At 40.0% G+C, this 27,750-nt stretch overlaps 3 protein-coding genes across 10 annotated transcripts; 2 read left to right on the forward strand and 1 right to left on the reverse strand.

Moving 5' to 3' along the window:
• Window positions 1-3,086: 3,086 nt before the first annotated feature.
• On the forward strand, window positions 3,087-11,437 carry RB195_005918 (uncharacterized protein; the record flags this gene model as incomplete). Of its 2 annotated transcripts, none has more annotated exons than XM_064178724.1 (7): window positions 3,087-3,245; window positions 4,087-4,169; window positions 5,685-5,840; window positions 9,977-10,091; window positions 10,180-10,275; window positions 10,924-11,120; window positions 11,410-11,437. In XM_064178724.1, 7 exons carry the CDS (start codon window positions 3,087-3,089, stop codon window positions 11,435-11,437), a joined length of 834 nt encoding a protein of 277 aa, XP_064035739.1. The 2 variants fall into 2 exon arrangements, with proteins under 2 accessions (XP_064035739.1, XP_064035740.1); XM_064178723.1 differs by having other exon boundaries at window positions 10,013-10,091.
• A 121-nt stretch (window positions 11,438-11,558) lies between these two features.
• RB195_005919 (uncharacterized protein) lies at window positions 11,559-19,292 on the forward strand (the record flags this gene model as incomplete). 2 transcript variants are annotated; one of them, XM_064178725.1, is made up of 8 exons in its annotated part: window positions 11,559-11,666; window positions 13,221-13,385; window positions 13,598-13,677; window positions 14,370-14,525; window positions 15,021-15,135; window positions 15,292-15,384; window positions 18,684-18,886; window positions 19,265-19,292. In XM_064178725.1, the coding sequence occupies 8 exons, from the start codon at window positions 11,559-11,561 to the stop codon at window positions 19,290-19,292; spliced, it is 948 nt and encodes a 315-aa protein (XP_064035741.1). The 2 variants fall into 2 exon arrangements, with proteins under 2 accessions (XP_064035741.1, XP_064035742.1); XM_064178726.1 differs by lacking the exon at window positions 11,559-11,666 and having other exon boundaries at window positions 15,283-15,384.
• An 814-nt stretch (window positions 19,293-20,106) lies between these two features.
• Window positions 20,107-27,595, reverse strand: RB195_005920 (uncharacterized protein; the record flags this gene model as incomplete). 6 transcript variants are annotated; one of them, XM_064178730.1, is made up of 12 exons in its annotated part: window positions 20,186-20,203; window positions 20,257-20,310; window positions 21,524-21,571; window positions 21,628-21,832; window positions 23,415-23,483; window positions 24,390-24,571; window positions 24,691-24,759; window positions 24,816-25,029; window positions 26,735-26,798; window positions 27,350-27,429; window positions 27,482-27,523; window positions 27,588-27,595. In XM_064178730.1, the coding sequence occupies 12 exons, from the start codon at window positions 27,593-27,595 to the stop codon at window positions 20,186-20,188; spliced, it is 1,053 nt and encodes a 350-aa protein (XP_064035744.1). The 6 variants fall into 6 exon arrangements, with proteins under 6 accessions (XP_064035743.1, XP_064035744.1, XP_064035745.1 ...); XM_064178731.1 differs by lacking the exon at window positions 21,628-21,832 and having other exon boundaries at window positions 24,317-24,571; XM_064178732.1 differs by lacking the exons at window positions 20,186-20,203; window positions 20,257-20,310; window positions 21,524-21,571; window positions 21,628-21,832; window positions 23,415-23,483 and having other exon boundaries at window positions 24,218-24,571.
• Window positions 27,596-27,750: the final 155 nt, after the last annotated feature.

A 27,750-nucleotide genomic window follows, 5' to 3' on the forward strand; every position in this document is an offset into this window, starting at 1 on the left:
TCACGCTTTTAGTTCAGTACGGCCGTTTCAGTCATTTTAATTCCTCCGTTCCCTCGTGATTGATGGAATGATGGATTGTTTCTTTTGGATGTTAGACTCACACTGTTAGTAAACACTGCCAATAATTTTGTTCTGCTTTTTCGCAATTGATAGAGCTTTGCGAAATGTGACCTGCCTTGCTTTTTACCTAGTAGTTCACCATCCAATTCTTGTCAGTAACTAGCGTTTCTGCTACATATATTTACGTATCTTATTATCTTACGTATGCTACGTACCTTTCGCTAGAGCACGCAATTTCAAGAGTTCTATCTTAATCTGCCACGTTTTTCTTATTAGTAGCGACTCGGTAGACCGCCTAAGAGTACATATTTCTTGTCTCGCCATCGTGCTGCTCACTACCGTTTTTCGTGGATTTTTAAAGGTCTTTCTAGATCGGTTATCGTTCAACGGGGATCTTTGGTTAAAAGGAATACAAAAAAAAAAATCAAAACTTGTCAAATCATATATTGGATAGTTTCGTTTGGTTTGTTTTAAGTTCTGAGGTCAGTCAAAGGTTTTTTTTTCTGGATTTGATCTCTTGTGGAAAGGACATATTTTCTTTCATGAATTTCTTACTTTTATATAATTATTCTTCCCCTCTTGTGAGAACTTTTTCGCTTGAAATTTTCAAATTTTCGAAAGTAAAATTATTCTCATCTGAAGGTGACATGTAAGATCCGGATGAAAAAAAGAAGAAAGGAGTGATGGAATCGCTTGCGAATAGCAATAGCAATTGCACAGAAGATAACTTTCTGGACGTTACTTATGACCTAAGATCATGAACAAATCCATAAATCACAACAGTGACTATCATGTTGCTTAGAAAACTGCATTCGTTTTTCCATTGATCCGGGATCTGATCTCAGTTCCTACCAACCCATTAGTTATCAGTTCGGTTTTTTTCGTGTACTTTTTTGCTTGGTTTGTTCAATCGCCTAAGATGACCTTTTCCTTTTTTAATCGCTAGATCTGCGGAGATGAAGTGAGCTTTTTTTGCTGGCCCTTTTCTCCGTATACTTCTTCTTCTCTACATTTTCTGTGGGTGATTTCTTGAAATCATCACTTTCTTTTCTGCTTTTATTCCAACTTTCCCGCTGTCCAACTACTTTTCGTCATTTCTCCAACTTTCCAAGATTCACGTGCACCATAAATTTCTCGAAAGGACTTCAGTAGTAGTCGACAACATCCAGTAGCAAATATCATGAAATTGCTGATTTATTCCTGTTAGTTTCCACCAGCACTCACATTACTACTTGGTATTCTACCCATTTTTGTGTCACCATTATAAAAAAAGAGAATCAAAGCAAGGATTTCTAAAACATCATTCCTTTGGTAATCCAAATCTAGGACTTCGAAAGTATAGACCGGGTAATACAGTCGAGCATATGCACATTGCTGACTGCATGACCCATCGAGCTTTTGTTTTCTGTTTTTAAAATTTTTTAAACTAGAATCTATGGGGTCAACATTCTTTCCACTAAGGAGAGCACATCACGATTCACAACGAAGTCCTAGAGTTTGGTTTGTAGCTCGCGGAAAACAGTGTGGTTGTGCTCATCCTTCCTTTTTTTCTCATTTTTTCCTTACTAGCCTAACCAAGTAAAACCGATGAATAGGCTGCTGAGAGGACCGGAACCGTGTACAAGGTAGCACGTTGTAGGAACTAAAGCTTTCCCACGCCGTTTTTTTTGTGACGACTAAGAAGAGTTGAGCGGACCGCGTTGGTTTCCGTAGTCTGTACCCCAAACGCTAGGTTTTCGCTGTGGTTTCCGCACCACGTTAAAATCGTGATGACGCTGCCTTTGATCTCTTGAGATGCAGTCAAGTCAGAAAATTAAGATTCGATAGTTTGGAATTCTCAAGAGACAAAACGCGTAGACCTAATGCATTTGAAAGAAAGGTTAAAATGAACGTTCACAACAGGTTAGGATGACTTAATATCGATCGAAAAGACGTCAAGCACCGCTCGGACTAGAAATCAGTTTTTTTTTTCACCTTTTCTCAAAACTCTCTAAAAAAATCGCCTTTTTTACTTGCTTGTCTGTATTATATGGTACGATACATGAACGAGAAGATATATCAATTGGTTCTGGAAGGTCCACTGTTTCCGGTAAAACTGCGCCGGTTCCACGTGAGCTGAAGAATGAAAATGCGCGTTATTTTCGAAGTGGTAAACAAAAAGGGAACATCATATGTGAAAATAGACGTATGTGAAAATCTGGGAAGCACATCTGCTTACCAAGAAAGTGCACAAAAGTGAGCTTGTTTTCAAAATGAAGTGAGTGCATATAGAAATACACTATGCAGGGAAGATCTCCTAGTGTCCTTCTCGATTTTCTGGAAGAGACTGCGTTTCGTTGCATCGCTAGACTACTCGTTTTGAGACGAACATTTTAGAAGAATCCTTAGTTGGTTTCTTTTCAGTTTCGGATCCTTCGCAAATTCCAGAGCTTCTAGATTTATCTTATTAGAGATTTGCGAGTGAGATTCCGATTCGGACTTGCATTTCCCTTGTGAACTCAAGACCACAAATCTAACAAGTTGGAAAACCCTTAATTCTCAAATTTGAATTCAAACGAAATTCTTCATCAAGAAATTTTTTCCATTTTTCATGAAGCAGATCGTCTATGCTTTTTTTGAACTTACATTTAATTTTCTTTTTTACAGTGTTGTGAAGAGTGGGTTGTATTCATTATTGACCTACTCATCTTGGCAGTAATTTTCACTTTTATTTTTAATGGATAAAATCAGCTATTTCTCTTCGACGGTTCTTAGATTGCGGACAATAATTTTCGTTAGTATTGTTGTACTATTACTAACATTTTTGTGTACGAGAGGAATTAAAATTAATCGTCGTGAAAAATATGATGGAAAATATCTTTCTTTCCTATTCAACGGTGGACGAATTGGAAATCAGGTAGTTTCCGCCTAGTCTCCCTCTTCAAATTTTCTTTTTTTGCGTTTGATTTTCGTTTCCCTTCACTGTTCCTAAACGTTTTTTTACCCGTAACCCTGTCTTTTTTCCAGGAGCACGTGATCTTTTGCAGATGTTCCGGCTAATTTCTGGATACAGCATTGCGAAGCATCTGGGACGGAAATTATTTTTTTCGTTGAACGGTGGCGGTGATCAAGCTAGGGTGCGAGTGATATTGGCGCGGATAACGGCGACATTTCCACGGACTTTTCAAGCCTACACTCTGTTCTCTGTAAGCATTGACTTCTATAAAAAGGGAAGATTTTGATGTTTAAAGGCATCACCCCACGAATCTGAGGTGGTACGGATTTCAGGTGGAGCATTCGTATACGGGACCGTAGATTGTGGAGAGGTGGATGATTCCGTCCATTTCTTCCTAATTGCCGTAGAAGACGGCCCGGAAGATACGGCCTGCGCACAAGGCTGGCGCGCTCTAATCGAACTCCTTGTAGAAAATAGTGTGCCAGGACGCCCGAAGCCGTATCTTCCGAGCCGTTTTTTACGGCAATTAGGAAAAATGGATGGAATCACCCTTCTCTTTATAGTCTACGATCCCGTATACGAATACTCCACCTGAAATCCGTGCCACCTCAGATTCGCGGGGTGATGCCTTTAATAATCTCGACTGCTATTGTTTTCTTTGTGTTTTGATCATTAGCAGTAGAACATGTATTGTAAATTCTTGGGTTTTTTTTGCTGTTTTGGATGATTAGTTTGCACAATTTTGTTCTCTTAGAGTAAGCTTATACTTCGTTAATTCATATTTCGGCGAATGTTGAGCTATCCAAATACTATTTCGAACACAATCTAGGATTGATTTTTGCCTCAGCTATCAGCTGCCCCCTAATGATGACATATGTCATGTCTCAAAAAGCTAGATGATAGAAGTTTGAAACTCGAAGTGAAAGCATATGTTTAAATTCGGGAAAACTGAGAAATTCGAGTTTTCAGCAATGTAATGAACATTGCAAAAAAGAGGCATTGTTTTCTTTAAAGAAAGACACTTTCTCAACAAGGTAGAAGTTGATTGTTCATAAAGTGCGTTGGAAATTTCCAGCAAACTTTCGTTACAGCCATGCATTGAGTCGACAGTGGTACCGTTTGTTTATGATTCTGTGGGAAGACGAACATGTTGCGTCTTTGCTGATCCAATGAGGTGACTCCTATATTTTCATTCTCTCTCCAGTATCATTACGTTATACCAATAATAATCGACAGAAGGGCGAATGTTACATCCTTTTTTTGCAACTAATACTGGAAATGTTTTGATATATTATATATTTATATATAATATATCAAAACATTTCCAGTTGAAAAAAAAGGATGTAACTATATATATATAGTTGAGGGAACTGCACTTCGCCATGGTCCCATCTCGATTTCTCCACCACACCGCTTCGAGCACAGTCGCTTACGCAACTGTCCGTGCTTCATGTCCTTTTGACCCGCCTATATTCTCAACCAACTTTTCAAAAGGTGTCGAGAATGACTCCGTGATTCCTCCAGACGCCAGGCTCTCAATTAATTGAGCCCCAGGACGGTGTTAAATAACTGCCTCGCTGCGCATATTTCTGCTGTAGATCGGCTCCTAACAAAAGAAGAAATGCAGCACAGAGATCACTAGTTTTCGATCTCGCACGAAAACTTCAGCGAATAAGTATAAAAGCGGCACTCTTTTCCACATATAGTCGGGTGAAAGCGAGCTGAAAGCCGGTGCGGTTGCATAATTGGCTGTCTTCGAAGCGGCGCGGTGGAGCGAGCGGTTTTCATCGAAGTGGCGGACCATCGTTGGCTTCACTCGGGCTGCAGCGATGAGTGAAGCTAGTGAGGGTCCCATCTCAATCCCAAGCGCTCGCTCTGCTCCTTTCACCATTACACCGCTTCCAACCGCACCAAATTTCAAGTCGTTTTGATAAGACTATATCTGCGCCTGCTATCTTGCTTCTTCTCCTGCTGTTATCTACTTAATTATCGGCAAGGTAGTTGAGGGGGAATGGAGGGGTAAGTTCCGCTTAGGACTGCTCTGATTCAACTGCACTTAGAGTGCAAAGATCGTTTCTGTACCATAAAAGTCCTGAAGTGTCCAATGACGTGGCCAGATTTTCGATAATCAGACCCTTTCTCGATGCAACACATCAGTTTTCTGATAGTAGGGATGAGGTGCTTCTTGATGAGTTTCCACTACACACAAGTACTCGCAACGTTGTTCTCGCTCAGACGTTTATTCGCCTTTTTGCTTTTGCGTTTTTTGTTCGAAAAGAGAAGGATAGAGCTAAAGTCTAACTAACTAACTAGCCTAACTGATGCTCTAACTTTACAAAAAAACCTCCAAGGAGGCTTGCTGGAAGTGAATAGCGAAGTTTATCATTTAATTCTTGCTTCTACTGAAGCGGAAAGTGGGCTGAGAGATGGCTTCTCCGAAATGCGATTTCACGGTGAAGAACAAGCTTAGCGCTCTTTATCAGTTCGACTAGAGCAGTCTTTAGCGTTCAATCCCTCTCCCTCCCACAACTACCTTTCCGGCTGTCTTTATTTTCGCATTTTGTTAATCGATCTAATCGATTGGCTTAGCGAGTTGTGCAGTTCGACCAACGCTTCCTTGTGTTTTGGAATGAATCATCCTCATGAGAACGACTTTGAAACGCATTTTCTGGAAGCATTTTGTTTTCAGATATAGTAGCTATAATTCAAAATTTCTCGTATTGGACACGGAATACGGACAAAATGTCAGGTATTTTGAAGAGAACTTGTCGGAAATACGCGAAATGTTCACGTTCGGTGACGAGGCTAAAGAGAGAGGAGACAACATTGTTAACTGCATGAAAATGTAAGATTTTTGTTTTATGTTTCAAACAAATTTAGTTGCACAGTGAAAGTTCTGAGTAGATCCAAGAAAGTGGCTTATTTTCGCCCTTGATTCAGAAATGAGTATGGCCGAGCGTTCATATCTTCGATATAGTAAATTTTAGTGGGTTACAGCCGGTTTTATGTTCTTATATTATCTTTGAGTGGAATTTTTGCCGTATTCATTTAATTTCCCACTATTTACAGTGAGGAAAAAAAAGACCCGGAGTTAAGCGCAGTGCTCAAAAACGAAAGCAGAAGGAAAATCCACGAAATTTATTATGGAAACTCGAACGTGAGGATAAAAAAAACACCAGGAACACTTTGGAGGGAGCATACCACGAACCTGAGGCCGCGTTTAAAAGTCTGATTGCTGTCTGCTCGTGGTGGCGCTGCTTTAACTAAACTCAAACAGGCGTTCGAGTGTACGCATTGGGAACGTACGAGCTGTATAACCTGCACTGTTATATGATGAAAGATTTCCCATACATTGCAAAAATTTGCTGTCTTCCAGCACATCGCCAAAGCCCACAACCTGAAAGGTCAACTGCCTGAGGGGAGCATTGAACTTTTGGCAACAACCGTTCGTTTCGTTTTATTCTGCAGAAAACTGTCGAGTGAACTCCAACAAACCGCCCTTTCTATGCTTCTGCGATATCTCTGTGTGTCCTTTGCTGCGGTTAAGGAAGCACTCATGAGACGCCCTCTGCGATCCCGCAGTAATCGTAAGTAAACGAGCAGCGGTCGTAAGCCCAAGCACCTACGGAAATCGCTAAGGACAACAGTAAGGTCTATGATGAACTCATTGCGTTGATGTCTAAAATACCTAGCCAGCAAGTGGTTGTTGTCCGAATTGAAATATGGGACTCGAACAACAATCCTACATATGTGGCAGGAAAATGGTATTATTCAACGGAGCGCACGTCGAACAACGGTGACCATTTGGTCGGCTTCTGCGGACAGACGAGCCTCATCATCGCTTCCACGTTCAGGAGGAATCATTGAAGCAATAAGCTCACGTGATAGGGGTCAACACTTTTAACGCCTGAAGAGCAGCACAAACGGAAGATGAGGACTCTCAAATCTCAGCTCGTCTACGTTCTGACGAGGAACATCCCTGAGTCAGATATCCGAAAATCCAGAGCTGTTTGTGACGTTGCATTCGACTCTGACCATCGTCCAGTTCCTCTCAGCATCAAGATACAATTCCGTACGATTCTGGAACGTGTACGGTTTTATAGGTGGAGTTCCTTCTCAACCGAAAGTCGACATGAAAAAAAAACCGAAAAAAAATCTGAAAAACGAAGAATGTAGGACAAATTTCTGTGTTAAACGTGTGTCTATTCATGTTGGAGTACGGACAAGAAAGAAGCTTTGCGACCCACATTTCTTCAGATGCATCCAGGGCGCTGCAAGGAAAATCCTTCCAGTTCAAATCCCGCCGAAAAAGTTTAGTTTTGCATCTGCGGAGATAAGATCCGCGTACAATTCTGTATGCGTCGCCCGCATGCAGAATTGTACGCGGTGATTTCAGTACTGGTGATTTCAACTAGAAAAGGCGTCTGAGTAGGAAGTTGCGTCGTCAACTGCAGCAAGACCGCGATAACGAGTGGACTTCAAGAGCGATGGAGCTTGAAAAGTCGTGGGAAGGCAAGAACCCCCGGAAAGCCTATGCTTTACTAAAACAGTTCAGGCAAAATGAAGAGATGTTCTCCTGTCCTCAACACTGCCAATGAAATAGCTGTCGATGAAGCAACCCTTCTCATTTTCGGGGAACACTTCAAGACCTTGCTGAACCGGCCAGCACCGTCAGCTCCTGAACTCAAGCACGTTCATAGGCCGACATATGCGGTTAACGAGGAGCCACCAACCGAGGCGGGCGTTCTAGTCTGTAATCAAAAAATGAAGAGTGGAAAATGTGGTGGAGAGGACGGGATTAGCGCAGAAATGCTGAAATATCTTCCTCCGTCTGGAATTCGTGAGATGACAAAGAAGTTATACGTCACGGAGCCTAGCAACTAGCGAAGAATCCTTTTGCTGCGTGTTATGCACAAGGTATTGGAGCGGATTATCCTGTACCGACTTATTAAGCACTGGAAAACATTGCAGCATTACTCGAAGCCAATGCAATTAGCCTCTCTGGACTTTGAAGCCATTTTCGGCTCTTCTCATTGAGGGCGCCTTTCCAACTAATTTTTTCAACGCAGTGATGGAGTACCAGGAAAGTTTGTTCGCTTGCTTGATGACACGAATCAACTTCTGCAGTTCGAACACGGGCCGGATGTACAACACCGTTTGAAGTAGTAACTGGAGTAAGACAAATGGCAGTGGCAGGACTCTTGATGACAACTAATTGAACTCGTCGATGAGTTCTGTTACCTGGGTTGTATGCAGAAAACAACGGCAGCTACGAAAATGATATTTAGCAAAGATGCGCTAAGGCCATTTCTGCATTTAACTACTTAATAAAATGGTTGTAGACCCATCACCAACGAAGTCAAGCTTGGAATCTACCTATCCGCAGTTCGCCACATCATGATTTATGGATCGGAGACTTGGGCAGCACCGTCTACGATAATGGAGATTCTTGACTGCACGGAAAGGAAGCTGCTTAGACGGCTGCTTGGCTACTTTTGCACTAGGGTATGCCACCATGAAGATCCTTACGACGAATGGATTCCGTGCAAGCTCTCGCAGAGGATCGCGAAGTCTGGAGAGAGCTGTGTTAGGGACGGCAGACCTCGGCGAAGATGCGGGTGAGACATCGCGTCGGGAGATGACATCAGCTCGCCGATTACGTCAAAAAGGTCACTGCACGAATCTGACTACTTGACGAAATCCGCGGAAAAGCTAGAGTTAAGGTTCTAGATTTTGGGATCCGGGTTGGTTCCGCTCTGCCCTCCTTAATTCCTTTAATAAAAACCGGCGTTTAAGACGCCATTTTTACTGCGATTTCTGTTGCACGGCTCCACCCTTGTACATGTAGATTCTACAGAGAGACCGGAGCTTGTACAAAGAAGAGCGTTCTAATGTATCTCGCAGGAAGTAAAGCGGTTCTCACGCCATTTTTACCACCATTAGGAAGAGAACCATCCCGGATCTCGCAATCTAACGTCCCATCTTTAGCTTTTCCCGCGGATTCTCTCATCACTTCAGATTCGTGGTATGCTGCTTTTGAAGAAACTTTGTACAGCGTTTTTGGAACGTCTTTGCGCGACCGTTCAAATGATTCTCTAATGGATTTGTCCCGACGTCCGTTTTGAGCAAATGTTAGACTGCCCGCAGAGTTCAGAGCCGCGCGGGCGCGCGGTTTGGCGGCTCTGCGGTTTTGGTGGTTATTGACTATTCAAAACAGTGCGCTCAATAACCACCGAAACTGCAGAGCCGCCAAACTGCGCGTTTCAGTAATGCCTATACTGGGTCGTAGATTATGGGGAAGAGGGTGATTTCGTTCATCTCCCTCTGTATTAGTATAAACCGACGACAACGGAACGCTGTTCCATGCGATGGATTCTCGCCGTTATTCGTCGAAAACCAATTCGGACGAATCGCAAGCGAGGGCGGGGCGCAAAGGTTGCACGTTGCAACAGAAGCCGTCGTAGGAAACAGCGTTCCGGTCGTCCGTTTACACTGAAACAGGAAGAGATGAACGGAATCACCCTCTTCCCCACAATCTACGACTCCGTATAGGCATTATCTGCCTGAAACCCCTACCACCTCAGATTCGTGGGGTGATGCCTTTAAGCTGAAATTTTTCTTTTCTGCAGCGCAAGCAAATCATCATAGTGTCGGTTCCACTACGATAATTTGTTTTGGTAAGAAATTGAAGTTTACCATCGTAGGGCTTTACTATCTTTGTTGGCCATTGTTTGTCAAGATCATGATCTCCAACCCACTTTGTTGGCTCAACCGTCTCTCTTCTTCAGCAGTGTTTTTTTAAATTCAATTTTCGTCTAACTCTATAACTATGTGGGATTAAAATTGATTTCCGATTACTTTCTATAATTTTCGAACTGATGGTATAGCAATAAATCTGCTAGATATTTCTTACATATGTAAGTATGGGTTTGAGATGGTGATGTAGAGGGTAGTAAGAGCTGTGCAATTTGTTGCTTTCAGAAATGTTAGTGGGGCTATATGTATACATATTCGTAGGACCGATTTCTTGTTATTCAATGCATCCTCGGATTTTAACAAAACTCTAGAAGCAGCGCTTCAAATTGGAAGTGAGCATGTACGTAAGAAAGGTTCTTCTATATTGTTTTATGTTGTAGATAGATAAATTTATACGTGGTTATGATAAATTTGAAGGCATTCTGCAGAGAATTAACCGATATCTCTTGTTTGGTGACGACAAAGTTTTTATGAACGATTTGGCCGGAAATCTGATGAAGTATGACAACGGTGGTGACGAAGTCGTAAGTGGTTCCAATGGAAATTTTGAAGTGATAGTAAAGTTACATGTCAATCGGTCTCCGCACGTAGACAAAAGAAGAAAAAGCTTTCTAAAAAGTAAGAAGAAGGAAAGTATTGTACTAGCTCAAACTTTCTTTCGTGTTCATAAGATATGTAGTTTCGGTGTATAGGAGATTGTGCAGTTCGGGGTGTAGATTGCGAGTATGAGTGGATTCGCGCTCATTTCCCTCTCAGCGTCCTGAAAAATGGCGTGGGGAACGCCCTGTACGAATCTTCCTTCAAGGCACCTTGTAATGCCATCTTTGTATACGTGTCGGTGCCCTCAGCAGCCTATCGTTCGGATTTACTTGAATAATCCGCTGGAGAAACCCTTTTGATTATGGTTCGCTCGCTCGCAGGTGGTATGTTGTGAGGTGTCTCATAAGAAAATTCGTACAGGGCAGCACATGCTAATCTCAGGACGATCAGATGGTCATATCGCTCATTCTTCGGATTCTGCACCCCTAACTCTCTTTTCCTGGAGAGATACGAATATCGTCAATTTCGTGGTATGCTGCATTTAAGAAGGAAACAGCAATGTAGGCGCTATAAGATACTTTAGCTGATATGGATAATAGATATCGAGGCAGCCGTGGAATGGTTCAATTCAGATAGCACAAATATCGGATTACGATGAATTTGACGAATTCTACGTAGCGTCCCGTGCATGCGCTGCGTTCATTATCACTGCTCCCACATCGACATTCGGATGGTGGTTGGCATTTTTTACATCGAACCAGGAAGCAGTATACTACATCAACGACACTCGACCGCTTATGAGCAAAAAAGCTACAGATGAAACTTTCCTGTGAGAATATCATTTGTAAAAAGATTATCTAACATATATGTTCGACAATAAATTCAAAAGAATAGTGTTAGAACTGTCATTTCGAGGTAGTTTTTAGCATAGTCGGTCCCTCGAATGTGTTCAACCGGATGGACGCTGCGCGTCAACTGCAACGCGCTGCGTCAATTCGTACGAACACTTTCGGCGCCGATTCTAGGTAGCTCAGAGTGTGTTACTCAAAAGGAGTCACTAAAAGGGAGAAAAAAAATCATCCGTATGATTTCCGTATCTTAGTGCTTCTGTCTTCCAGGCGCTCGTGGAAAGCATTTCCGCCGTGAGGAAAACTCGTCCACTGTGTTATTATGATATTCGCAGCATTGCACGCGTTCAGAAGATTTTTTCAACTACAGAGTCAGATACTTCTTCTTGAATACATAAGTTCGATACCACATTATTGTAATGGATAATGGTTGGCAGAATTATGGCACAGATGCATTGAAGTCCTGTAACAATATGTACTGCTATTATGTGTATCTGAAAAAATTGTTGATACAACTGCAAATGAATGTGAGTAATTTGCACGCGTGATGACGAGTTCGGAATCAAACTAAAATTTCAATCCCCTCAACAGCTAACGTAACATCTTTTCGAAGATTTGAGTTGTATCATGTTTTTCTCTCTTTTTAAGCTCATTTCTTTAAAAAAAATCTTCATTGAATTAGAACGGGCGATCTAATTGTCGATGTTATCGTTATTCTTGCATGATGTTACTTCTTTTTTTTAAAAAAAATTAATATAAAAAGAAGCAAAGAAAGGAACGAGAATATCTTTTCTTGGATCCCTCAGGCGTGAACTGTGTCAGTCAACGAAGTAATAAATCATCTACCGTAGAACAATTGGATAAAGATATCCTTAACATAGGTTGGAACGCTGGTGATTGGATCTAGCGTATTTTAAATAAAAAAAGAAATCTGAGAAGAATTCAAGCAACGAATGTAGGTTGAAAAATCAGGCCGAAGTCAAATTTTGATCATTGTCTCAACAACGGAACTGATCTTTTGGGAGATTTGTGTTATGTCATCATTCTCTTTTCTGTTGATGCCTTCCTTTTTGGGTTACCCTGCAGACTCTGGACTTCTCCTGTCCAGACGTCCTAAAAAGTTCAGTATAAACGTGGTTGTGAGTTTCTGGCTGTGGAATGACATGTTAGTTCTTACTCGAAGAAGTTCGTCTTCTCTTGTCTCAGTTGGTTCCACGCTAGAAGGGTTGTTGAGAGCACGGGCGTTCAAGGACAAACGTTCTAGGGTTATTTCAATTTCAACGTCGGAAATTTTCCCCCATAAAATTGTAATTAATATGCAGAGTAAAATAGTTCTGTAAGTATCCATTATTCTTCTCGTATTCTTCTTCCTCTAATGCTCCTCTTTTCTCTCGATTTCGCTCGTTTATATTCACAAGTAATTCAGCAGATGAATTGAGTAGAATTTTTCGTAACACGCCAAAAAGGAGCAGATTACAATTTAGCCTTCAACGTGGTTACTCTAAGGGCATCACACGTCTTTATGGAGGAGAGGCGAAGAGTAATTTGATATCGAAGACATGGAGAAGAAACATTTGAAAATGCTCTGAAAATAGTGGTCTTCCTGAAAGTTCCATATTATGAAAAGACGAGTAATGACTCATTGTGATATGAGCGTTAAATAATTATATTCATGGTATCGATACTATCAAGTTTATTATTCGCCGTTTATAAGCCTGTTGGATTTTTTTTTATCGCCGTTGGATTTGAAACGTTAATTAATTAACGTAGTAGATTGAATGTTTCAACAACAGAAGTAAATCTTGGAGCGTGGAGAGAAATGCGGAGTGTTACATCCGTGAATATTCCATGCAACTTCATTTTCGTCATATCTATATCGATTAGGATGCTTTTATATACTTACACTGGAAAAATAGGTGGCTCGTTGGCACAGAATCGGCGACATGTTACACTTCACTTCGTTCCATATAGAATTGGGAACCAGGTGTGTAGTAGGGGCAGCAGAAGCCGTCGAATTCACCGAGTTCTTTGGGCTAACTTTCTTTTTTTGATATAATTACTCCTACTTATTTTTCTAATAGATGTTTCGCATTGCATCCGGATATGGTATTGCAAAACGACTCGGCAGAACCTTATACTTCAATACAAGTGCAAAATACGAGCAATCAGGAAAGGTACATAAAATGTTGGAACATATCCAGGACATATTCCCACGATCGATCGAAGCGTTCAAGTTGATAAAATCGGTTAGTTTCCTTTTTCACTTCATATTTTGTAAATCTTAGTTTTTCTCTGATAGACGCTTTCGAGAAACCTTTCAAGTTTTCTATTTATTCTGAATTTCTCGTTATTCGTTAGCGATTATTTTTCGCTGTGCGTTCAGTAAGAAAAACGTTTTATTTTTATGAGAAGCTTTCGGATATTAGCACTTCTCAACAAAATAGCCTGTTTGTTATAGGAAGTAATTTTTGAAACGGTACCATTTGCTGATGATGAACAGGGAAGAGAAACATGTTGCAAGTATGAAGATCCTCTTAGGTAAGTTTTTGGAAAAAATATATACATTAATTGTAAAGATCGTGAGACTATCTCACAATCCGGAATTCTTCGGAGAAATTCAATATCAGTCAGCTGTTTGACCCGCTACCCTGCTCAAGAATTTGAACGATTCTGTAGAGATTTTTTGCCAAATTGCCCTTGTATTAAGAAAGGTATGCAGGAAAAAGGCTAATAGCAAGAAAAATTATCATGGAACAGAGTGGTATAATACTTCAAGAAAACGTGCTATATTCCTATGATTCATTGATGTTACGGTGGAAAACGATGTCAACGATCAAATGGAAAGGAAGAATTATTATGGCAAGAAAATAATTTGTGATTTTTTGTTACCGATCTCTGCTGAATGTTTTGCTGAAAGAAGAGAAATAAACTCGAACACCTCTGGACACTTTTCTTTTCGATGTCCTCAACCATGATTGGCTAAGAGAATAGTAAAATTTGCTGAAAAATAACTTAATATGTGGTGAACAAAAATCCGTAGGAAAGGAGTTTGTGGGTTCAAAAAATGACTCGAAACTGGTTCTACTCTATCAAGAAATGCGTACACGGCTATCCTACAAGAGAACAAAATACAACGCCAATCTAATATTTTGTACTTCATACGTTTTACTACTTCTCATATTGCTCAAGCTGCCATCTTCTCGTTCTTCTAAACGGTACTTTTTTCTCAGATACATTAATAACTCCGCGAAGTTTCTGGAATTGAATACCGCATTAGTGCAAAATCCACTATATTTTCAAGACGTTATGCCAGATATACGTGAAATGTTCAACTTCGGTGAATGTGCAATAGAAGCCGGGATGAAGAAAGTTCGGAAAATGAAAATGTGAGTTCTTTGAATTTTTCCCCCTTTAGCAGTATATGCATATATTACGATTCTACGCCAGATCACGTAAATTGTTAGCAGCCTACAATTTAAGCAGTCGCTCCCATGCGCGTTTCCAATTTCTGAAGGTAAGTTTTGACCAACCTAATGAGGCAAATTGCAGAGGAATAGAGATGCGAGGGAGCACACAGGGGTGAAACGCAACATGCAGTTGTCACGACCATAGAAAGGTTCGCAACGTCTCGTTCACTTTTTGATAAACCCAATTATTATTCCGCGACACTACTTCACCTCGGCGCTCTAATTCGACTGCGTGGGACGCGTTATACGTAGCCTTCAAATGCAAAACGAAGTGTGGTGCCATAGAAGTGCCTCTCGTCAAGAATAAGCCAAGCCAACAATTTTCTCCTGAGTTCTGCTTTATAATAACGACTAGTAATTATTTGCTTCTAATAATTGGCAGAAAACCTATGGAAGTAAAATACTTACTTTGAGGAGGAACAATTATGCGATTTGCGTGCATACACGAAGAACGGATTTCAAGCGGTTTGGAGCTGCTTCGGACCTGGTGCTTACTCTTTCTGCAACTCAACGAATTGCAAAAGAAAATGTGAGGATGTCTCTTAACTGCATTTTTAAGTTTTATACTACCTACCTTAAAATGTATGCGGTAAACACTTTTATGATCGAATTTTTATTGTTTTACCACTACTTTAATTAGTTACCTTTAGAGTATATTTTTACTACATAGTTGCAGATTTTGCAGAATCTAACAGAATACGTGATCTTCGGAGACGACCAGGATTTCATGGGAAAATTAGCTAAGGAACTACGGAAAAATGGAAGCACAAATGATGAGGTGCGTTATCTTCGAGGTAAAAATAAAGCACTAGGTCAGCTTAAATTTCACGCAAACTTTTTCCTATAAATCGTCTTTACTGATCTAAAAAAAGTACTTCAAAACCCACTTGGTCCTCCTTAAAAATCCCAGCCAGTGAATTTCCTAGAAACAACGCATAAGTGTTTATTTATCTACTTATTTGTTCACATACACCGTATGGGGCTGTGTCTACGAGTCTGATCGCTATCTGCTTGCAGTGATCCTGGTCGTAGCAAATGCAACCAGGCATTTGAGTGCCCACTCTGGGCACGTACTAGCCATATAACTTGCACATCTACATACATATGGCGGAGGTCATCCAGACATTGTGAAAAGGTTGTCCAGCACACCCCAATCTAAATAGGTCAAATACTTGGATTAAGCGTAGAATCTTTGGGGACAAACCTTTGTTTAGTTGCGCTGAACTGCTGGTCATTGTCGACCTGAGGTTCTCGGTGCCGATAGCAGTTCAGGCAGGATACTGACGAATGGACGGATTCTCTGCGAACTCTCGCTGTTGAGACGGTTGGGCAGAACTGTGTTCGAGGAGGACACCCCTAGGCGAAGATGCGAGCAATCGCGTCAGACCATGAAAGGAAACTATGTTTTGTCCGAGTCAATAAACCCGCCCTAGTTTTTGGCGTTGGCAAAGTATTTTTCGCGTAAACAGGTTGTTCTTCTCTTACAGAAGCTTGGATATAAGATCTATTCGGTCAATAAAGTATTAATAATAGTAGTATTAATAAACTTTTCTAGTTTAATAGTCACTTCTCCTTTTGCTCTTCATCGCCGCAACTATAAGCAGGGTCAAGCGTGTAGTTAGGAAAAACCGTCCTGAAAACGATCCCCCCCAATATAAGACTCTCCAGAAAGCGACCCCCTTATCTCGTTCTTTTTAGTATAGCCGCTCATAGCAATGAAAAAAGTTAGTTGAAATAAACAGAATTAAAGAAGCGGATTGGGCGCTTAATAATGAATAAAAAATAATATAATATAGTAAATACTATTAAATACTACTATAATGGATATTAATATAAAGTACTGCGAGAGAGTGAGGGCAACAGATAAAACATTGTAAAATCATTTTCACACCATTTCCTACTATCTCCTCACAATTTTACTCATCGACAATGAGAAAGAACGGTTGAGAGTTCGAACCGCCGGGATTTTTCCATTTTTTCAAAATGGAAAGCAATTAACACAGAGGCAGCATTCTTAAAGCATTTTTCCACTATTTTCTACTTCCTACACACAGTTTTACTCATTAACAGTGATTACAGACAATGAACAGTTCGATACCCGCAGAAATCTTGATTTTTGCAGAACCAAAAAAAAATTACTGAGAAGAATATTTCACCAGCAATTTTCTTGAAATTGTGTTTAAAGCATTGTTCACCACATATAGGTGTTATTTAGAGGTCATTTTAGCGATTAGAACTAGCCCCTGATTGGAAATTACTGCTGCGCTGGTCGGTTTTAGTAGTTTGAAATAAATATGAATAACGGACTACAGAAGAGACCGAGGAAGATAAAGGTGGCTGCGTTCTATAGAGGAAGATTTGCGCTATAAAACGGTTGGGAAATCTTTTCCAGGGACCCTCTGGTTTTTTTGAAACCTAGTTGAGAAAACTTTGAGAAATTTAGCATTTTTCTCAACTTTTTCCCAACTAGCTTTTTTAAAGATGAAAACTACCTGTAAAAAAGTGAAAGCAGCATGTGATAGCAAAAATCTTTCTCTACAAAATACTTTGAGCCAAATTCGTTTACATAAACTATGAGCTGAATTATGAGAATTTGTTTGGTCATACAGATTTTGATGCGTTGCCGAAAATCCGAGATTTTTTCCCCTTGAGAAAAACTCGAAAATTTGAGGCAAAATTTATGATTTTTCTCAACTTAGTTTCAAAAAGACTAGGAAAGCTAGAGGCATCACACTTTGTAGAAATATAGAAGAAATCTCTCTCTACAGATCACAGCCAGCATTATTGCATGAAATTCACTTTTAATTTTTTCTTTTCTCTTTTTATCTTTTCTAATTTTAACCCTGATTGCGCCTATCTATAGATGTCTTTTTTTGCTCAGTCACAACATCCCAATTGCTTTCTCGACTGAAAGTAAGAAATTCGTCACTGTCGGATGAGAAATGTACTCTTTTAGCTCTCGTACACTAAATGCAAAATTCCCACTTTTGTCGGGGATCGATCTCTGACCGCTGCAAAAGCAGAAGCATTTGCACATCACACTGCGCCTTCAAATACTGATGCTGAATCTTGCTTTTCCGTGGAGTACGTAGTACATTTTATTGGTTGTAATGGAGTTTCGAAACAATAATCGAGCAGTGCAAGAAATGAAGTTTGTCTCCTACTGCCTCTTAGCATCCAGTACAAGGTTACCGTTGGCTAGTTCTATTTCTTGAAAATAAAATAATAACACATTAATTTGTAAGGCTTAGATCTGATAGTAATGACACCATGTTAAATTCTTGACATTTTTATTTAGCCACGTGCAATTAAAACACTTTGCTTTCTATTTAATTACTTTCACAACTTCTATTATATTATTTATAATGCGCTTTATATTTAATTTTTTTTTATTCGATGGTTTGTCCTCAAATTGACAACTGACTGTGTAAATCAGACAATCACTCGTTTTGATTCCCCTTCTCATACTCAATATTTTTCATTTTTTGGCGAAATTTTCTCGACCAACTCACTTCAAAGCAAGATCACAAGGGTTTCTTAAGAACGCATTGTATAATTTACACTCTTTTTCTTGTCTTCGCACCCAATATCCCTCGTATTTATCCTAATTTCAATGTCCTTCTTTGTTTAGTATTTTGGGCCCGGACCATGAGGTGTGAAATTATACCAGCGAAATCTTTAAAAAATACTTCACGCCATCCATTTTTAAAACATTTCGCATCCCTTAATATATGTGTATTTAAAATCGACTTCTATCCCATCGTCTTTTTCTCCTTGCTCTCTCCATTTTTTCTCCTCTTCTGTCAAGCCTTACGACTCCCACCTGCTCTGACACCCCTCTTACGACCCCTGTTGAGAAATTCTCAACGCACGCTTGACCTTAACTATTAATTAGTACAGTGACAGCATAAGTTTTTTTCGATTAGTAACATTTCAAATGAGATACGATAAAATGTGCTTTTTCTCAAAGAACTGATTTTTTTTGGTAAAACCGAAATAAGATCGCATTTATGTCAGTACATTTCCTACTATGTTTGAAATGAAGCAATTTAAAAAAGAAAATACTTCTTGACGCAGATCGTCCACATATCGCGGCACAGTGAACTGGAAGACTTCTTCATTTCTTCACAAGTATGCAAAGCTTTCCTAATTTCCGCTCCTGTCTCGACATTTGGTTGGTGGTTGGCGTTTTTTGCGCCAAATCAGGATTCCGTATATTATATGAACGACACCAACGCTCATATACTTTTCCGCAAACGAATCACCAAAGAGTTGTTCTTGTAAGTGTTTTCGTTGTGAATAGTGTTTATTTTGCAAGCATTTGACCACTTTAAAGAAAGTATTTGACAATTTCGTTGAAAATTTTTTGCATAACAAAGCGAACGCATTTTCGCAAAGTTTGGGGTTTTTCTCATAGCTTTCTCGAATAATGGATGTTTTGAATTGTTTGTAGTTACAGGATTCATTATTTCTGGAATCGGATCCCTTCAGTTCTAGATTGTATCCTATCTCGTTAGGGAAGCTTAGTGAACTACTAGTCATCTTCTCGAACTTGAAAATTTATTTTTCGTTTGATAGTGGATGAAAATTCAAATTTTCTGAGACTTTGTGACCTGGTTGGAGTCTGCTAATAATTTTCTGAACGATTCTTCTTTTAGACGGAATTGGAAACTGTTGCAAGTGTAATCACTCAAGACAACGAACCTACCGAGAACATCAGTGTATCGGCTGTAGGCTCCTTATGACTCTTGAATTTTTCAAAAGTGATAGTACTTTTTTCTAATTCTAATTGTAGTAATGGCAATGAATAGACGAAATAATAAAATTTTAATCAGAATTGCGATTATATCGTTCAAAAAGTGCTTCACGTCGAATTGATCCGAACATGAAAAAAAAGGAAAACGAAGAAGCAATGCATAACCAGATTGCTTGAAACCACTTGTTATATTTGTTCTTTTCTGTCATTACGTTTTAACTCCCACTTCTCCAGTGGTTTTTTTTCTTTTTTCTTCTTTTCGGTCCTTTTTTTTTAGACAAGAAACTACTTATACTTTTTTGAAGTTGTAAGCCTTTTTCTAGCCATTGTTATCTCATCGTATACATTGCGTATTATTTTGACAAATAAATGCATAACTTCTCTTCGTGGGAAGGATACCGCAATAGAATTACACTTGCTGCCAAATACGTTACTTCATCAGGTCTGAGGGTTTCTGTGGTTCCTGGCAATTGCCCAAATTGTACAATTTCGTCCTAGTGATGGGAAACCTGGCCAGAATATCTGGGGATTAGTTTTGATGTTTTGCTGCTGTCAGACCGAGTATCTGCAGCGAATCCATTTAAGAAGAAATCAAGAAAAACTCGTCAGTTGACTTGTTTATTTTCGAAGAAATGTAAGTACAAAAGGTCTCTCTAAACTGTGAAAGAAGAATTAATTTGTCATTTGAAACTTAAAATTACAAATCAACACTGGATCGTATTGCGAGAAAATCATGAGATTTTGCTACATTGAATCCTTTTCACTATTGCTTTTGGTTCTTCGGTGATCTTCTTGTGTCTGACTATCGATTGAACAGGGATCACTACCACCAGCTCCTTCTCTGTTTTCATTTCTATTGACGCTATTCTTTGATCCATTTTCTTCTTCCCTTACCGATCCAATAGTCTGCGTGTGCATTTCGAGGTAATCGGCGAGTGCCTTTTTCAGCTGGAAATAGGAGACAGCGGAACCAATGAACCAATCCTGTCAAAACATCCTTACAGTCAGCTGTTAACGTGAATAATTAATTTTGCGACTACAATTACATTATCGTTACATATTTGTAAATAAAAAAGAGATCAAAAAAGGTAGTCAGACTGGGGTGATTCAAATTATCGATCGTACACACACAACCGAAGCTCGTATCGGCTGCACTACACGGTCTTACATTGATATTCGCGTAATGATGTTGATTCGGACTAGGTTGTTGTTAACTAGGTTCGGATGTTAACTAGGCTTAAAGGCATCACCGCACGAATCTGTGGTGGTACGGGTTTCAGGCGGCTAATGCCTATACAAGGTGGTAGATTGTGGGGAAGAGGGTGATTCCGTTCATCTCTCCGTGTATCAGTGTAAACGCACGACCGCGGAACGCTTTACGACGCCCTCTATCGCAGCGCAACCCTGCGTCCTCCAGCTTGCCATTCGTCGAAAACCCATTCGGACGAATCGCAGGAGGGGCGGGGCGCAACGGTTGCGCGTTGCAACAGAAGCCGTCGTGAGAAACAGCGTTCCGAGGTCGTCCGTCTCCACTGTTACAGGGAGAGATGAACAGAATCGTCCATCCATTCCCATTCCCCGATCTACGACCCAGTATAGGCATTACCCGCTTGAAACCCATACAACCCCAGATTCGTTGGGTGATGCTTTTAACTGTTCTGTAATTACAGTAATTTCGTAACTACATGAAGGTTGGAAAACTTCAGAAGTTTTTTTTCGTCGATGCAAGAAATTAACTTGAAGCACCACAAATGCTTACAAATATTTGCAAAATTTCTGGGATAAGAAGAGTAGTGAGCAGCTTGCGCATGTCTAGGTGTGTCTGGTGTGTCTCGTCGTAAAAGATAGGTTCGAGTCTCTCAGAAGAGCGGGACTCGTTTATTTGCTAGTTGAGAGAGAAAAATTGCATCAAAATTGTAGCAGAATTGAAGCAGAATTGTAGATTTGAGAGCAATCAGCCAGTATAGTTTTGTTCTGTAATCAAAATTCTGGGGAATTAATTTCTATATTATTCACCACTGCTAGCTAATTCAAAGCAAAGAAGTCGTTTCGTCTTCGATTACGGCATGCTCCTCAGTCTCTAACCAACTCGTAGAATATACACCTATCCGATCATCCCATGAGAGTGCATATTTAATCACATACATAGTAGAAATCTCACCTTTTCGCTTTGCTTAACTTTTATTACTGGCTTCGGTCCTCTTGTTCTCTTAATGTAGAAAAGTCAATACTAATATGATTAATAAATCAAATCTCAACACTAACTCTATGTCTCCTCTTTCGTTTTCGTTTTTTCCCTGTCTTTTCTTTTTCTAATGATTCCAAAAGTTCTAACTTTTTAATACGTTTTCTACGCTCTTTTATCATCCACATAACTATGACAACTCCTATGAAAAGTACAGCAGCGGCCGCCGTACCGTAAATCAGCGGTTTCATTACGTTTGATCCGGTATCCGTCGTTTTTGTTTCCCTATAAGATTTGGCTAATGAAAGAATTGTTGTGAAAAGTTGGAAAAATGATACGTTATGTTCGCTACAATTTTTCCTCCACTAACTCCTGATCGTACGGTCGAAGTTGATAGGAGAGATTTAGAAAATGAGCTACTCATCACGTAATTAGTGTTCACCAACCTCGTTGATGGAGGTGTTGTCATTTATGTAGCTGAAAATGAAGAGAAAAAACTCCTAAAGCATAGCATTGCAAAGTTGCCTAGGTAATTCGGTTAAAGACCGTAGAGAACTGTGAAACGAAACTAGAAATAGTAGGGCATTTATGGGGCGTCTGAACTAAGCCGCCTAATAATAAACGAAAAAAAAGAAGCGGTTTTTCGTATGCTTCGGTCCGAACGTCTATTCAATGGTAACTAGAGGAATCGGAAAATGTTTAAACTCAGGATAGCAAAGATAAAAAACTTTTAAACATAGTTTGCATCTAAAATGTTCAAGTGGCAGGCGGTGTTTGTCTGCGACTGTAGCAGGGCAAAAAGAAGGCAGCAAGTTTGTGCTTGAAGCAGAGAAGTGTGCGTTGCAGCGAATGCGTCACGCGTTCCCGGAATACTGAAGAAAGATAAAGAAGAGTGCGCGGCGTTGATCAATTCTTGTGGGATGCGAATGTGCGTTCGACTTCAATTCATAATCGTTTGAGAATTATGAACGCATGCGTACCTAGACAATGACTGGAAGGGGCTAGCCAGCATATCAGGTCAGTGTTTTACCCTTTCAGGCAAGACTGGTATGAGATTGCGCTACCCATTAGCTCAAGATTCGGATAATCCCCAAATTCGGATTTCAAATAAGCAATCGGTCATTTTCTTCTTGAACCATTTCATGATTGTCGTATCGATTTTTATAAGCTGTACACGAGGTTGTTAAATAAATTTATTGGCCGACGTTTCGGCAATATCGCCTTCTTCAGAGCCTGACATCGGCGATTCAACCCACAATTCGAACGACCAACCTCTTCAACAACTAAACTGAGAAACTCCACGTCAACTTTTCAATCACCAGTTTAGCGACTACATTGAATGCTCACCTTAGATCGTAGACGCCTAGTATGGAGCGCTGACTGGTCGATCACGAGGACGAATGGTTATCGATACGACATCCAACTATGCCGAGGTTCATTGAAGGTCGAACTTTTCAACATTTCATGATTGTAAGGTTTGGGAGAAAGAAAACTGTGCATTAGACAGATTCGCAGGGAAAACAAGAAATTTCAGGAAGCAGCTCTTGAATTCTGCATGACATTGCTTCTGCCTTTCTGCTACAAATTTCATGATTTGTCCCGTTCCATTCCAACACATGTGGTTTGTAATCTTAGCTAGCGGTTGATAATAAATAACGAAAAAAAACTGTCTTCTTCCAAATCTTGAAAATCATGATCAAATTCTTTGTGTAAAGTAAAGACTTCTCCGCTTCAAAAAATAAACGTGAGAACAATACACGGATTTTCCGGACTTTTCTTTGCCATTTGTAGACGCAGCGGAGGTTAATAGTGGAATTTTCATCAGAAGATTTTTCAGTCTACAATGGAAAATAGGCAACGGACAAACCTTTGTGGTGTATTCACTGCGCCACGTAGACTTTTGCCAAGTATACGACCTATCTCGAGTAGTAGCACGCTAACTAATGCTTTTTAAAGTTGCTTGGTGGTATCAATTCCTATTTACGCTAAGATACTTCGAACACCAACCTGCTGCACCTCGATTTCGACCCAGTCGAACTTCAGAGATAGGTAGCAGGTCTCACCGCATTACTTTGAGCGCAACCACCTACGCATTTTCACTAGGCTTCAGGTAATTTTCACAGCATAGGACTCTGTGTTGCTACCACTTCACGAAACATTCAGATTGTTTCATAGTTCAAATTCACATTATTTATGTGGTACCCAAGAACGAGTAATGGTGAACTCTTCCACACAATCTCTAATTTTTCTTCTCAAAATAACTGCAAGTAATTTTGCTTTGTCAATTATTTACATTATTACATCCACCATTTAGACTTCTGGACAAATCGAACATTTAAAAGCGGCCTTCGCATGTTCTCTTGTCTTCGAAAATAAATTCTTTGTGTGGACACTTGAACATTCAATGCCTGAGGGGACGTGAATTGAAAGCAACACCTAACGACCTGTAAAGAACGGTTATTCGTAGTTTCCATTTTTGAAAACGAATAAAAACAGTGGACTCGAAGTAGAAGAACCGCTCTAAAACGAAACGAAAGAAGCAAATTTGTTGAATTCCTTAACAAAGAAAAAACAACGGAAAATGTTTATGTAGCAGCTGTATCAGTTTAACACGAACGGAAAACTTCTTTAAATGCGATAAAGAGTACGGTATTTTTCGATTAATTATCTTTAGAGCTCATATGCGGACTTTTTCTTGTCTCTATCTGAATCGTTGTCGTTTTTCACATTCTGAAGTTGGAGATTGAATTCGTTCGACTTCCGAAGTACCTCATCTGTTCCCCCTTCGTTTTCTTGCGTTTTATTCAAGTTTGGTAAACCATCTTTGTTTTCCTCTCCCAACTCTGGTCCTTCGTTTTTAGGTGAAAGGTCATCCTTGGGAGTCTGCACAATCTGCTCATCATTTTTATTTGGTTGATCTTCTAGCAGCCCGGATCCTTCCCTTTTTGCGCTTTGCTGTTCATCTAATGGTGTTATTCGGCTATACGTCTGATTCTCAAGGTAATCCACTAGTGCTGTTTTCACCTGAAGTAGTTGCGGTAAGATTAGTCAGCAGGATTAGGTGTGATTTGCAAAATTTCCTCGGAACTGCATGTGGAGAAAAACTGAGGAATTATTTGGAAACAGTCGAACCAAACACCAACATCAAAACACTGTTTCGCATCCTCCTGTTTCTTCGAAAGTTTTTCTCGTTCTTTTCTGCGTTTTTTTCGCTGAAATATGTGAGAAATCAGCTGGATTCGTCTCAATATAAAATCATAACGTCTACCTTCTTGTGACGTCTTCTTTTCTTTTTTTTCCTTTTCCTTTCTTCTTCTTCCTCTTTTCGCATCTCCTCTGCTAACTCTAATTTCCTTTTATACTGTCTTTTTTGCACTATTAAAACCGATACGACACCAATGATGATTAGCGCTAGAAGCAGTCCAAAGCAGACGAATATAATTATTGAAGTAGAATTGAGTGTTTTTCGTGAATTAGACTCCCTGAAACATTCATTAGGATTGAACTTTAAAAATCTACCAACGAGCTACTACGTTGATTAGATCATTCTTAGATTGTTTAGCAGTATTCGAAATTTGAAAGCTAGCTATTTTTCAAACCAGGAATTTTCACCCCAACTTGTAGATGAGCCTGGATATTTCAACGGAGTAAAATTGAACTGAAGAAAGCTGTGATCAACAACATGTTCCGCACGGCAAGAACCGTTTGTAGTGGACCTGAGGAGGGAAAGGAATCGTTAACTTTGGCTCACGAAATATCTGTTTGTAATGGTTATGAAATCCGAACGTCTCAAACGAGACGATACGGAAGTGAACGAGCACGGCAATTGGAAACCTCACCACAGATAAGATACCTCTCTGCTTTTCTTATATCTCCGATGAAATGAGCATTGCCATTAGGCGGTGTCTGAGGAGAGCAGACTTGGATAGCTCCGTTTCGGTCGTTGAAATACCACCGAACACTTTGTTTGAAACGTCAGCTAGTTCGGAATCGTTTGTACGATACCATCTGTACAACACCGAACTGTATTATTTGTCCCACAGGTAGACCAGGAGACTGCTTGAGATCCGGACTAATCTACCTGATTTCTTGCGCGAACTGTGGCGACGAGTATGTTGGTGAAACGGCAGGACCGAGTACAAAAGGCAAGAATAGGTTACAAGGCAGGCAGAGTACAGGCAGAGTACAAAAGGCAGAGTACAAAAGGCAAGAATAGGTTACAAGAATGGACACCTTGGTGTCCATTCCCGTAACCTATTCTTTAGGTGCCCATAGAACACAAAAACATGACGAAACCGATTTTGAAATTACGGTCCAAATCTTAGCGCACCAATCTAAAACGTTGGCTCGAGAATCGCTGGAGGCATTTTAGATCCAAGCCAAAAACCCTAAGGTGAACCGTAAGGGCGATTGTCTGTCGATAACGCGGGAACTCGCGCCATATCTCGAGTGGTTCTTCCGATCCGAATGAGACATTCGAACCATTCGCCCTCAAGATCGATTAGTCAGCGGTCCATGCCAGGTGTCTCCGATCTAAGGTAAGCATCCTGTGTAGTCGTTAAGTTGGTGATTGAAAAGTAGGCATGGAGTGTATCAGTTTAGTTGTGGAGAGATTGGTCGTTTAAATTGTAGACTGAATCGCCATTTCAGGCTTTGAAGAAGGCGATATTGCCGAAACGTTAGCCAATAAACTTATTTAACAACCTCCTGTGCAGCTTATCGAAATCGATACGACATAAATTTGAACTGATAGTTCTTGGACTGACGCTACCTCTTTAGAACTTTAGCTCTTTACACTAGAAGTCCCCTTTGGAATCTCATAAAGAATAAAACAACTTGAACTAGGAGACGATTGAGAGTATCAGTAATAATTCCAAACTTTAGCGGATCGAAGATGGACGTCTGGTGTCCCTCTAGCTTCAAAAAATAAACTGACTGATGCTTTCTTAAGGCTAATGGCCCCGATCGAAAGATGACCGCACATTCTTTTATGTCGGATTTATTTTTCTGTACTACCTTTCTCCACTCATCTGGTTATTTTTTTTTGAATCCATATAAGGGTAAAGAAACTATTTTGTTTCTTTTCGGTCACAAGTCCAACAATTCTCGGCCCACCCCTTGTCAGACACTCATTTTGAGAACTAGCAACGTTTGGACGGTGATATAGCAGGATATGAGGGAAATTACCTGTCTTCTTCTATTTCTGGATCAGTGACGCCTAACACTGCTTCTGAAGTCGCATCCCAGACACCTGACAGGAAAAAGAAGACAGAACTGTTAGAGGCGTCATCTGTTTAACTCTCTTTTTTCTTCAGTTATCTGTTGTTTTGATAAACGCGGAGGAGTTATTTAATCATTCGTTTGAGGAGTGAGGTGTAGATCGCAAAGATGAAGATTGGCTCTCAACATTACTCACCCAAACAGACGAATCCGAATAATTTTTTAGAGGTCACTTAAAAAAATAAGGTGTTGGATTGAGTCGTACTCTAAAATGTTAGTTTGTAAACAGATGCCTTTTGAAGATTTTAGAATGCCAAGATAGTCAAGATACTTCATCTCTCCCATTTTCTATTTTCAATGCCATTCTCAAAATGAATGACAATGCGTTTGGGGAATTTTTGATGTTGACTTCTTTTCATAGATATAGTTGTTGTTTCCAAGAATACTAGTGAAAGCGCGAACAACTTTCTACAAATTTAGAAATATGAAAGAATTGCAGCAATAATTAAACTTCGTTTTTTTTTCAACAAATAAACAAAGTAATAGAAAGACGGACGACAAGGAGATTTGTCCAGATCATACCTTTCTGAGTTGTATTAACGTCACTGATGATGAGCTTAGTCTTTAGCTTAGGAATTGGCATCGATAGATATTTTTTCAACCTAATTTCAGAGATAATATCTCGTAGAAGCAACAGGAATAAGCTTAGCTTACTCGAGAGAACTGGCTCCTATGACATCCGGAAGAGTAAATGGCCTCAAATACACAAAATGAGAAATTGTTATCAGTGGAAAAACAAAGTTAGTGTAGCAAACAAAACTGGATCATAGCGTTAAAGCTATGCATAGAAAGCAGCTGGTTCGTGAAGAACGCGCTTTCGCGCACTGATCCTCCTCAGTTTTCCTTTGAAGATGAAGCAGGGAGCAGTTTTGAGTGGCCGTTTCTTCATCTTTATATTATTCCGAAGAAAAAAAAGAGTATAA

The sequence above is a fragment of the Necator americanus genome, chromosome I (assembly GCF_031761385.1).
Source record: "Necator americanus strain Aroian chromosome I, whole genome shotgun sequence".
NCBI lineage: Eukaryota > Metazoa > Nematoda > Chromadorea > Rhabditida > Ancylostomatidae > Necator > Necator americanus.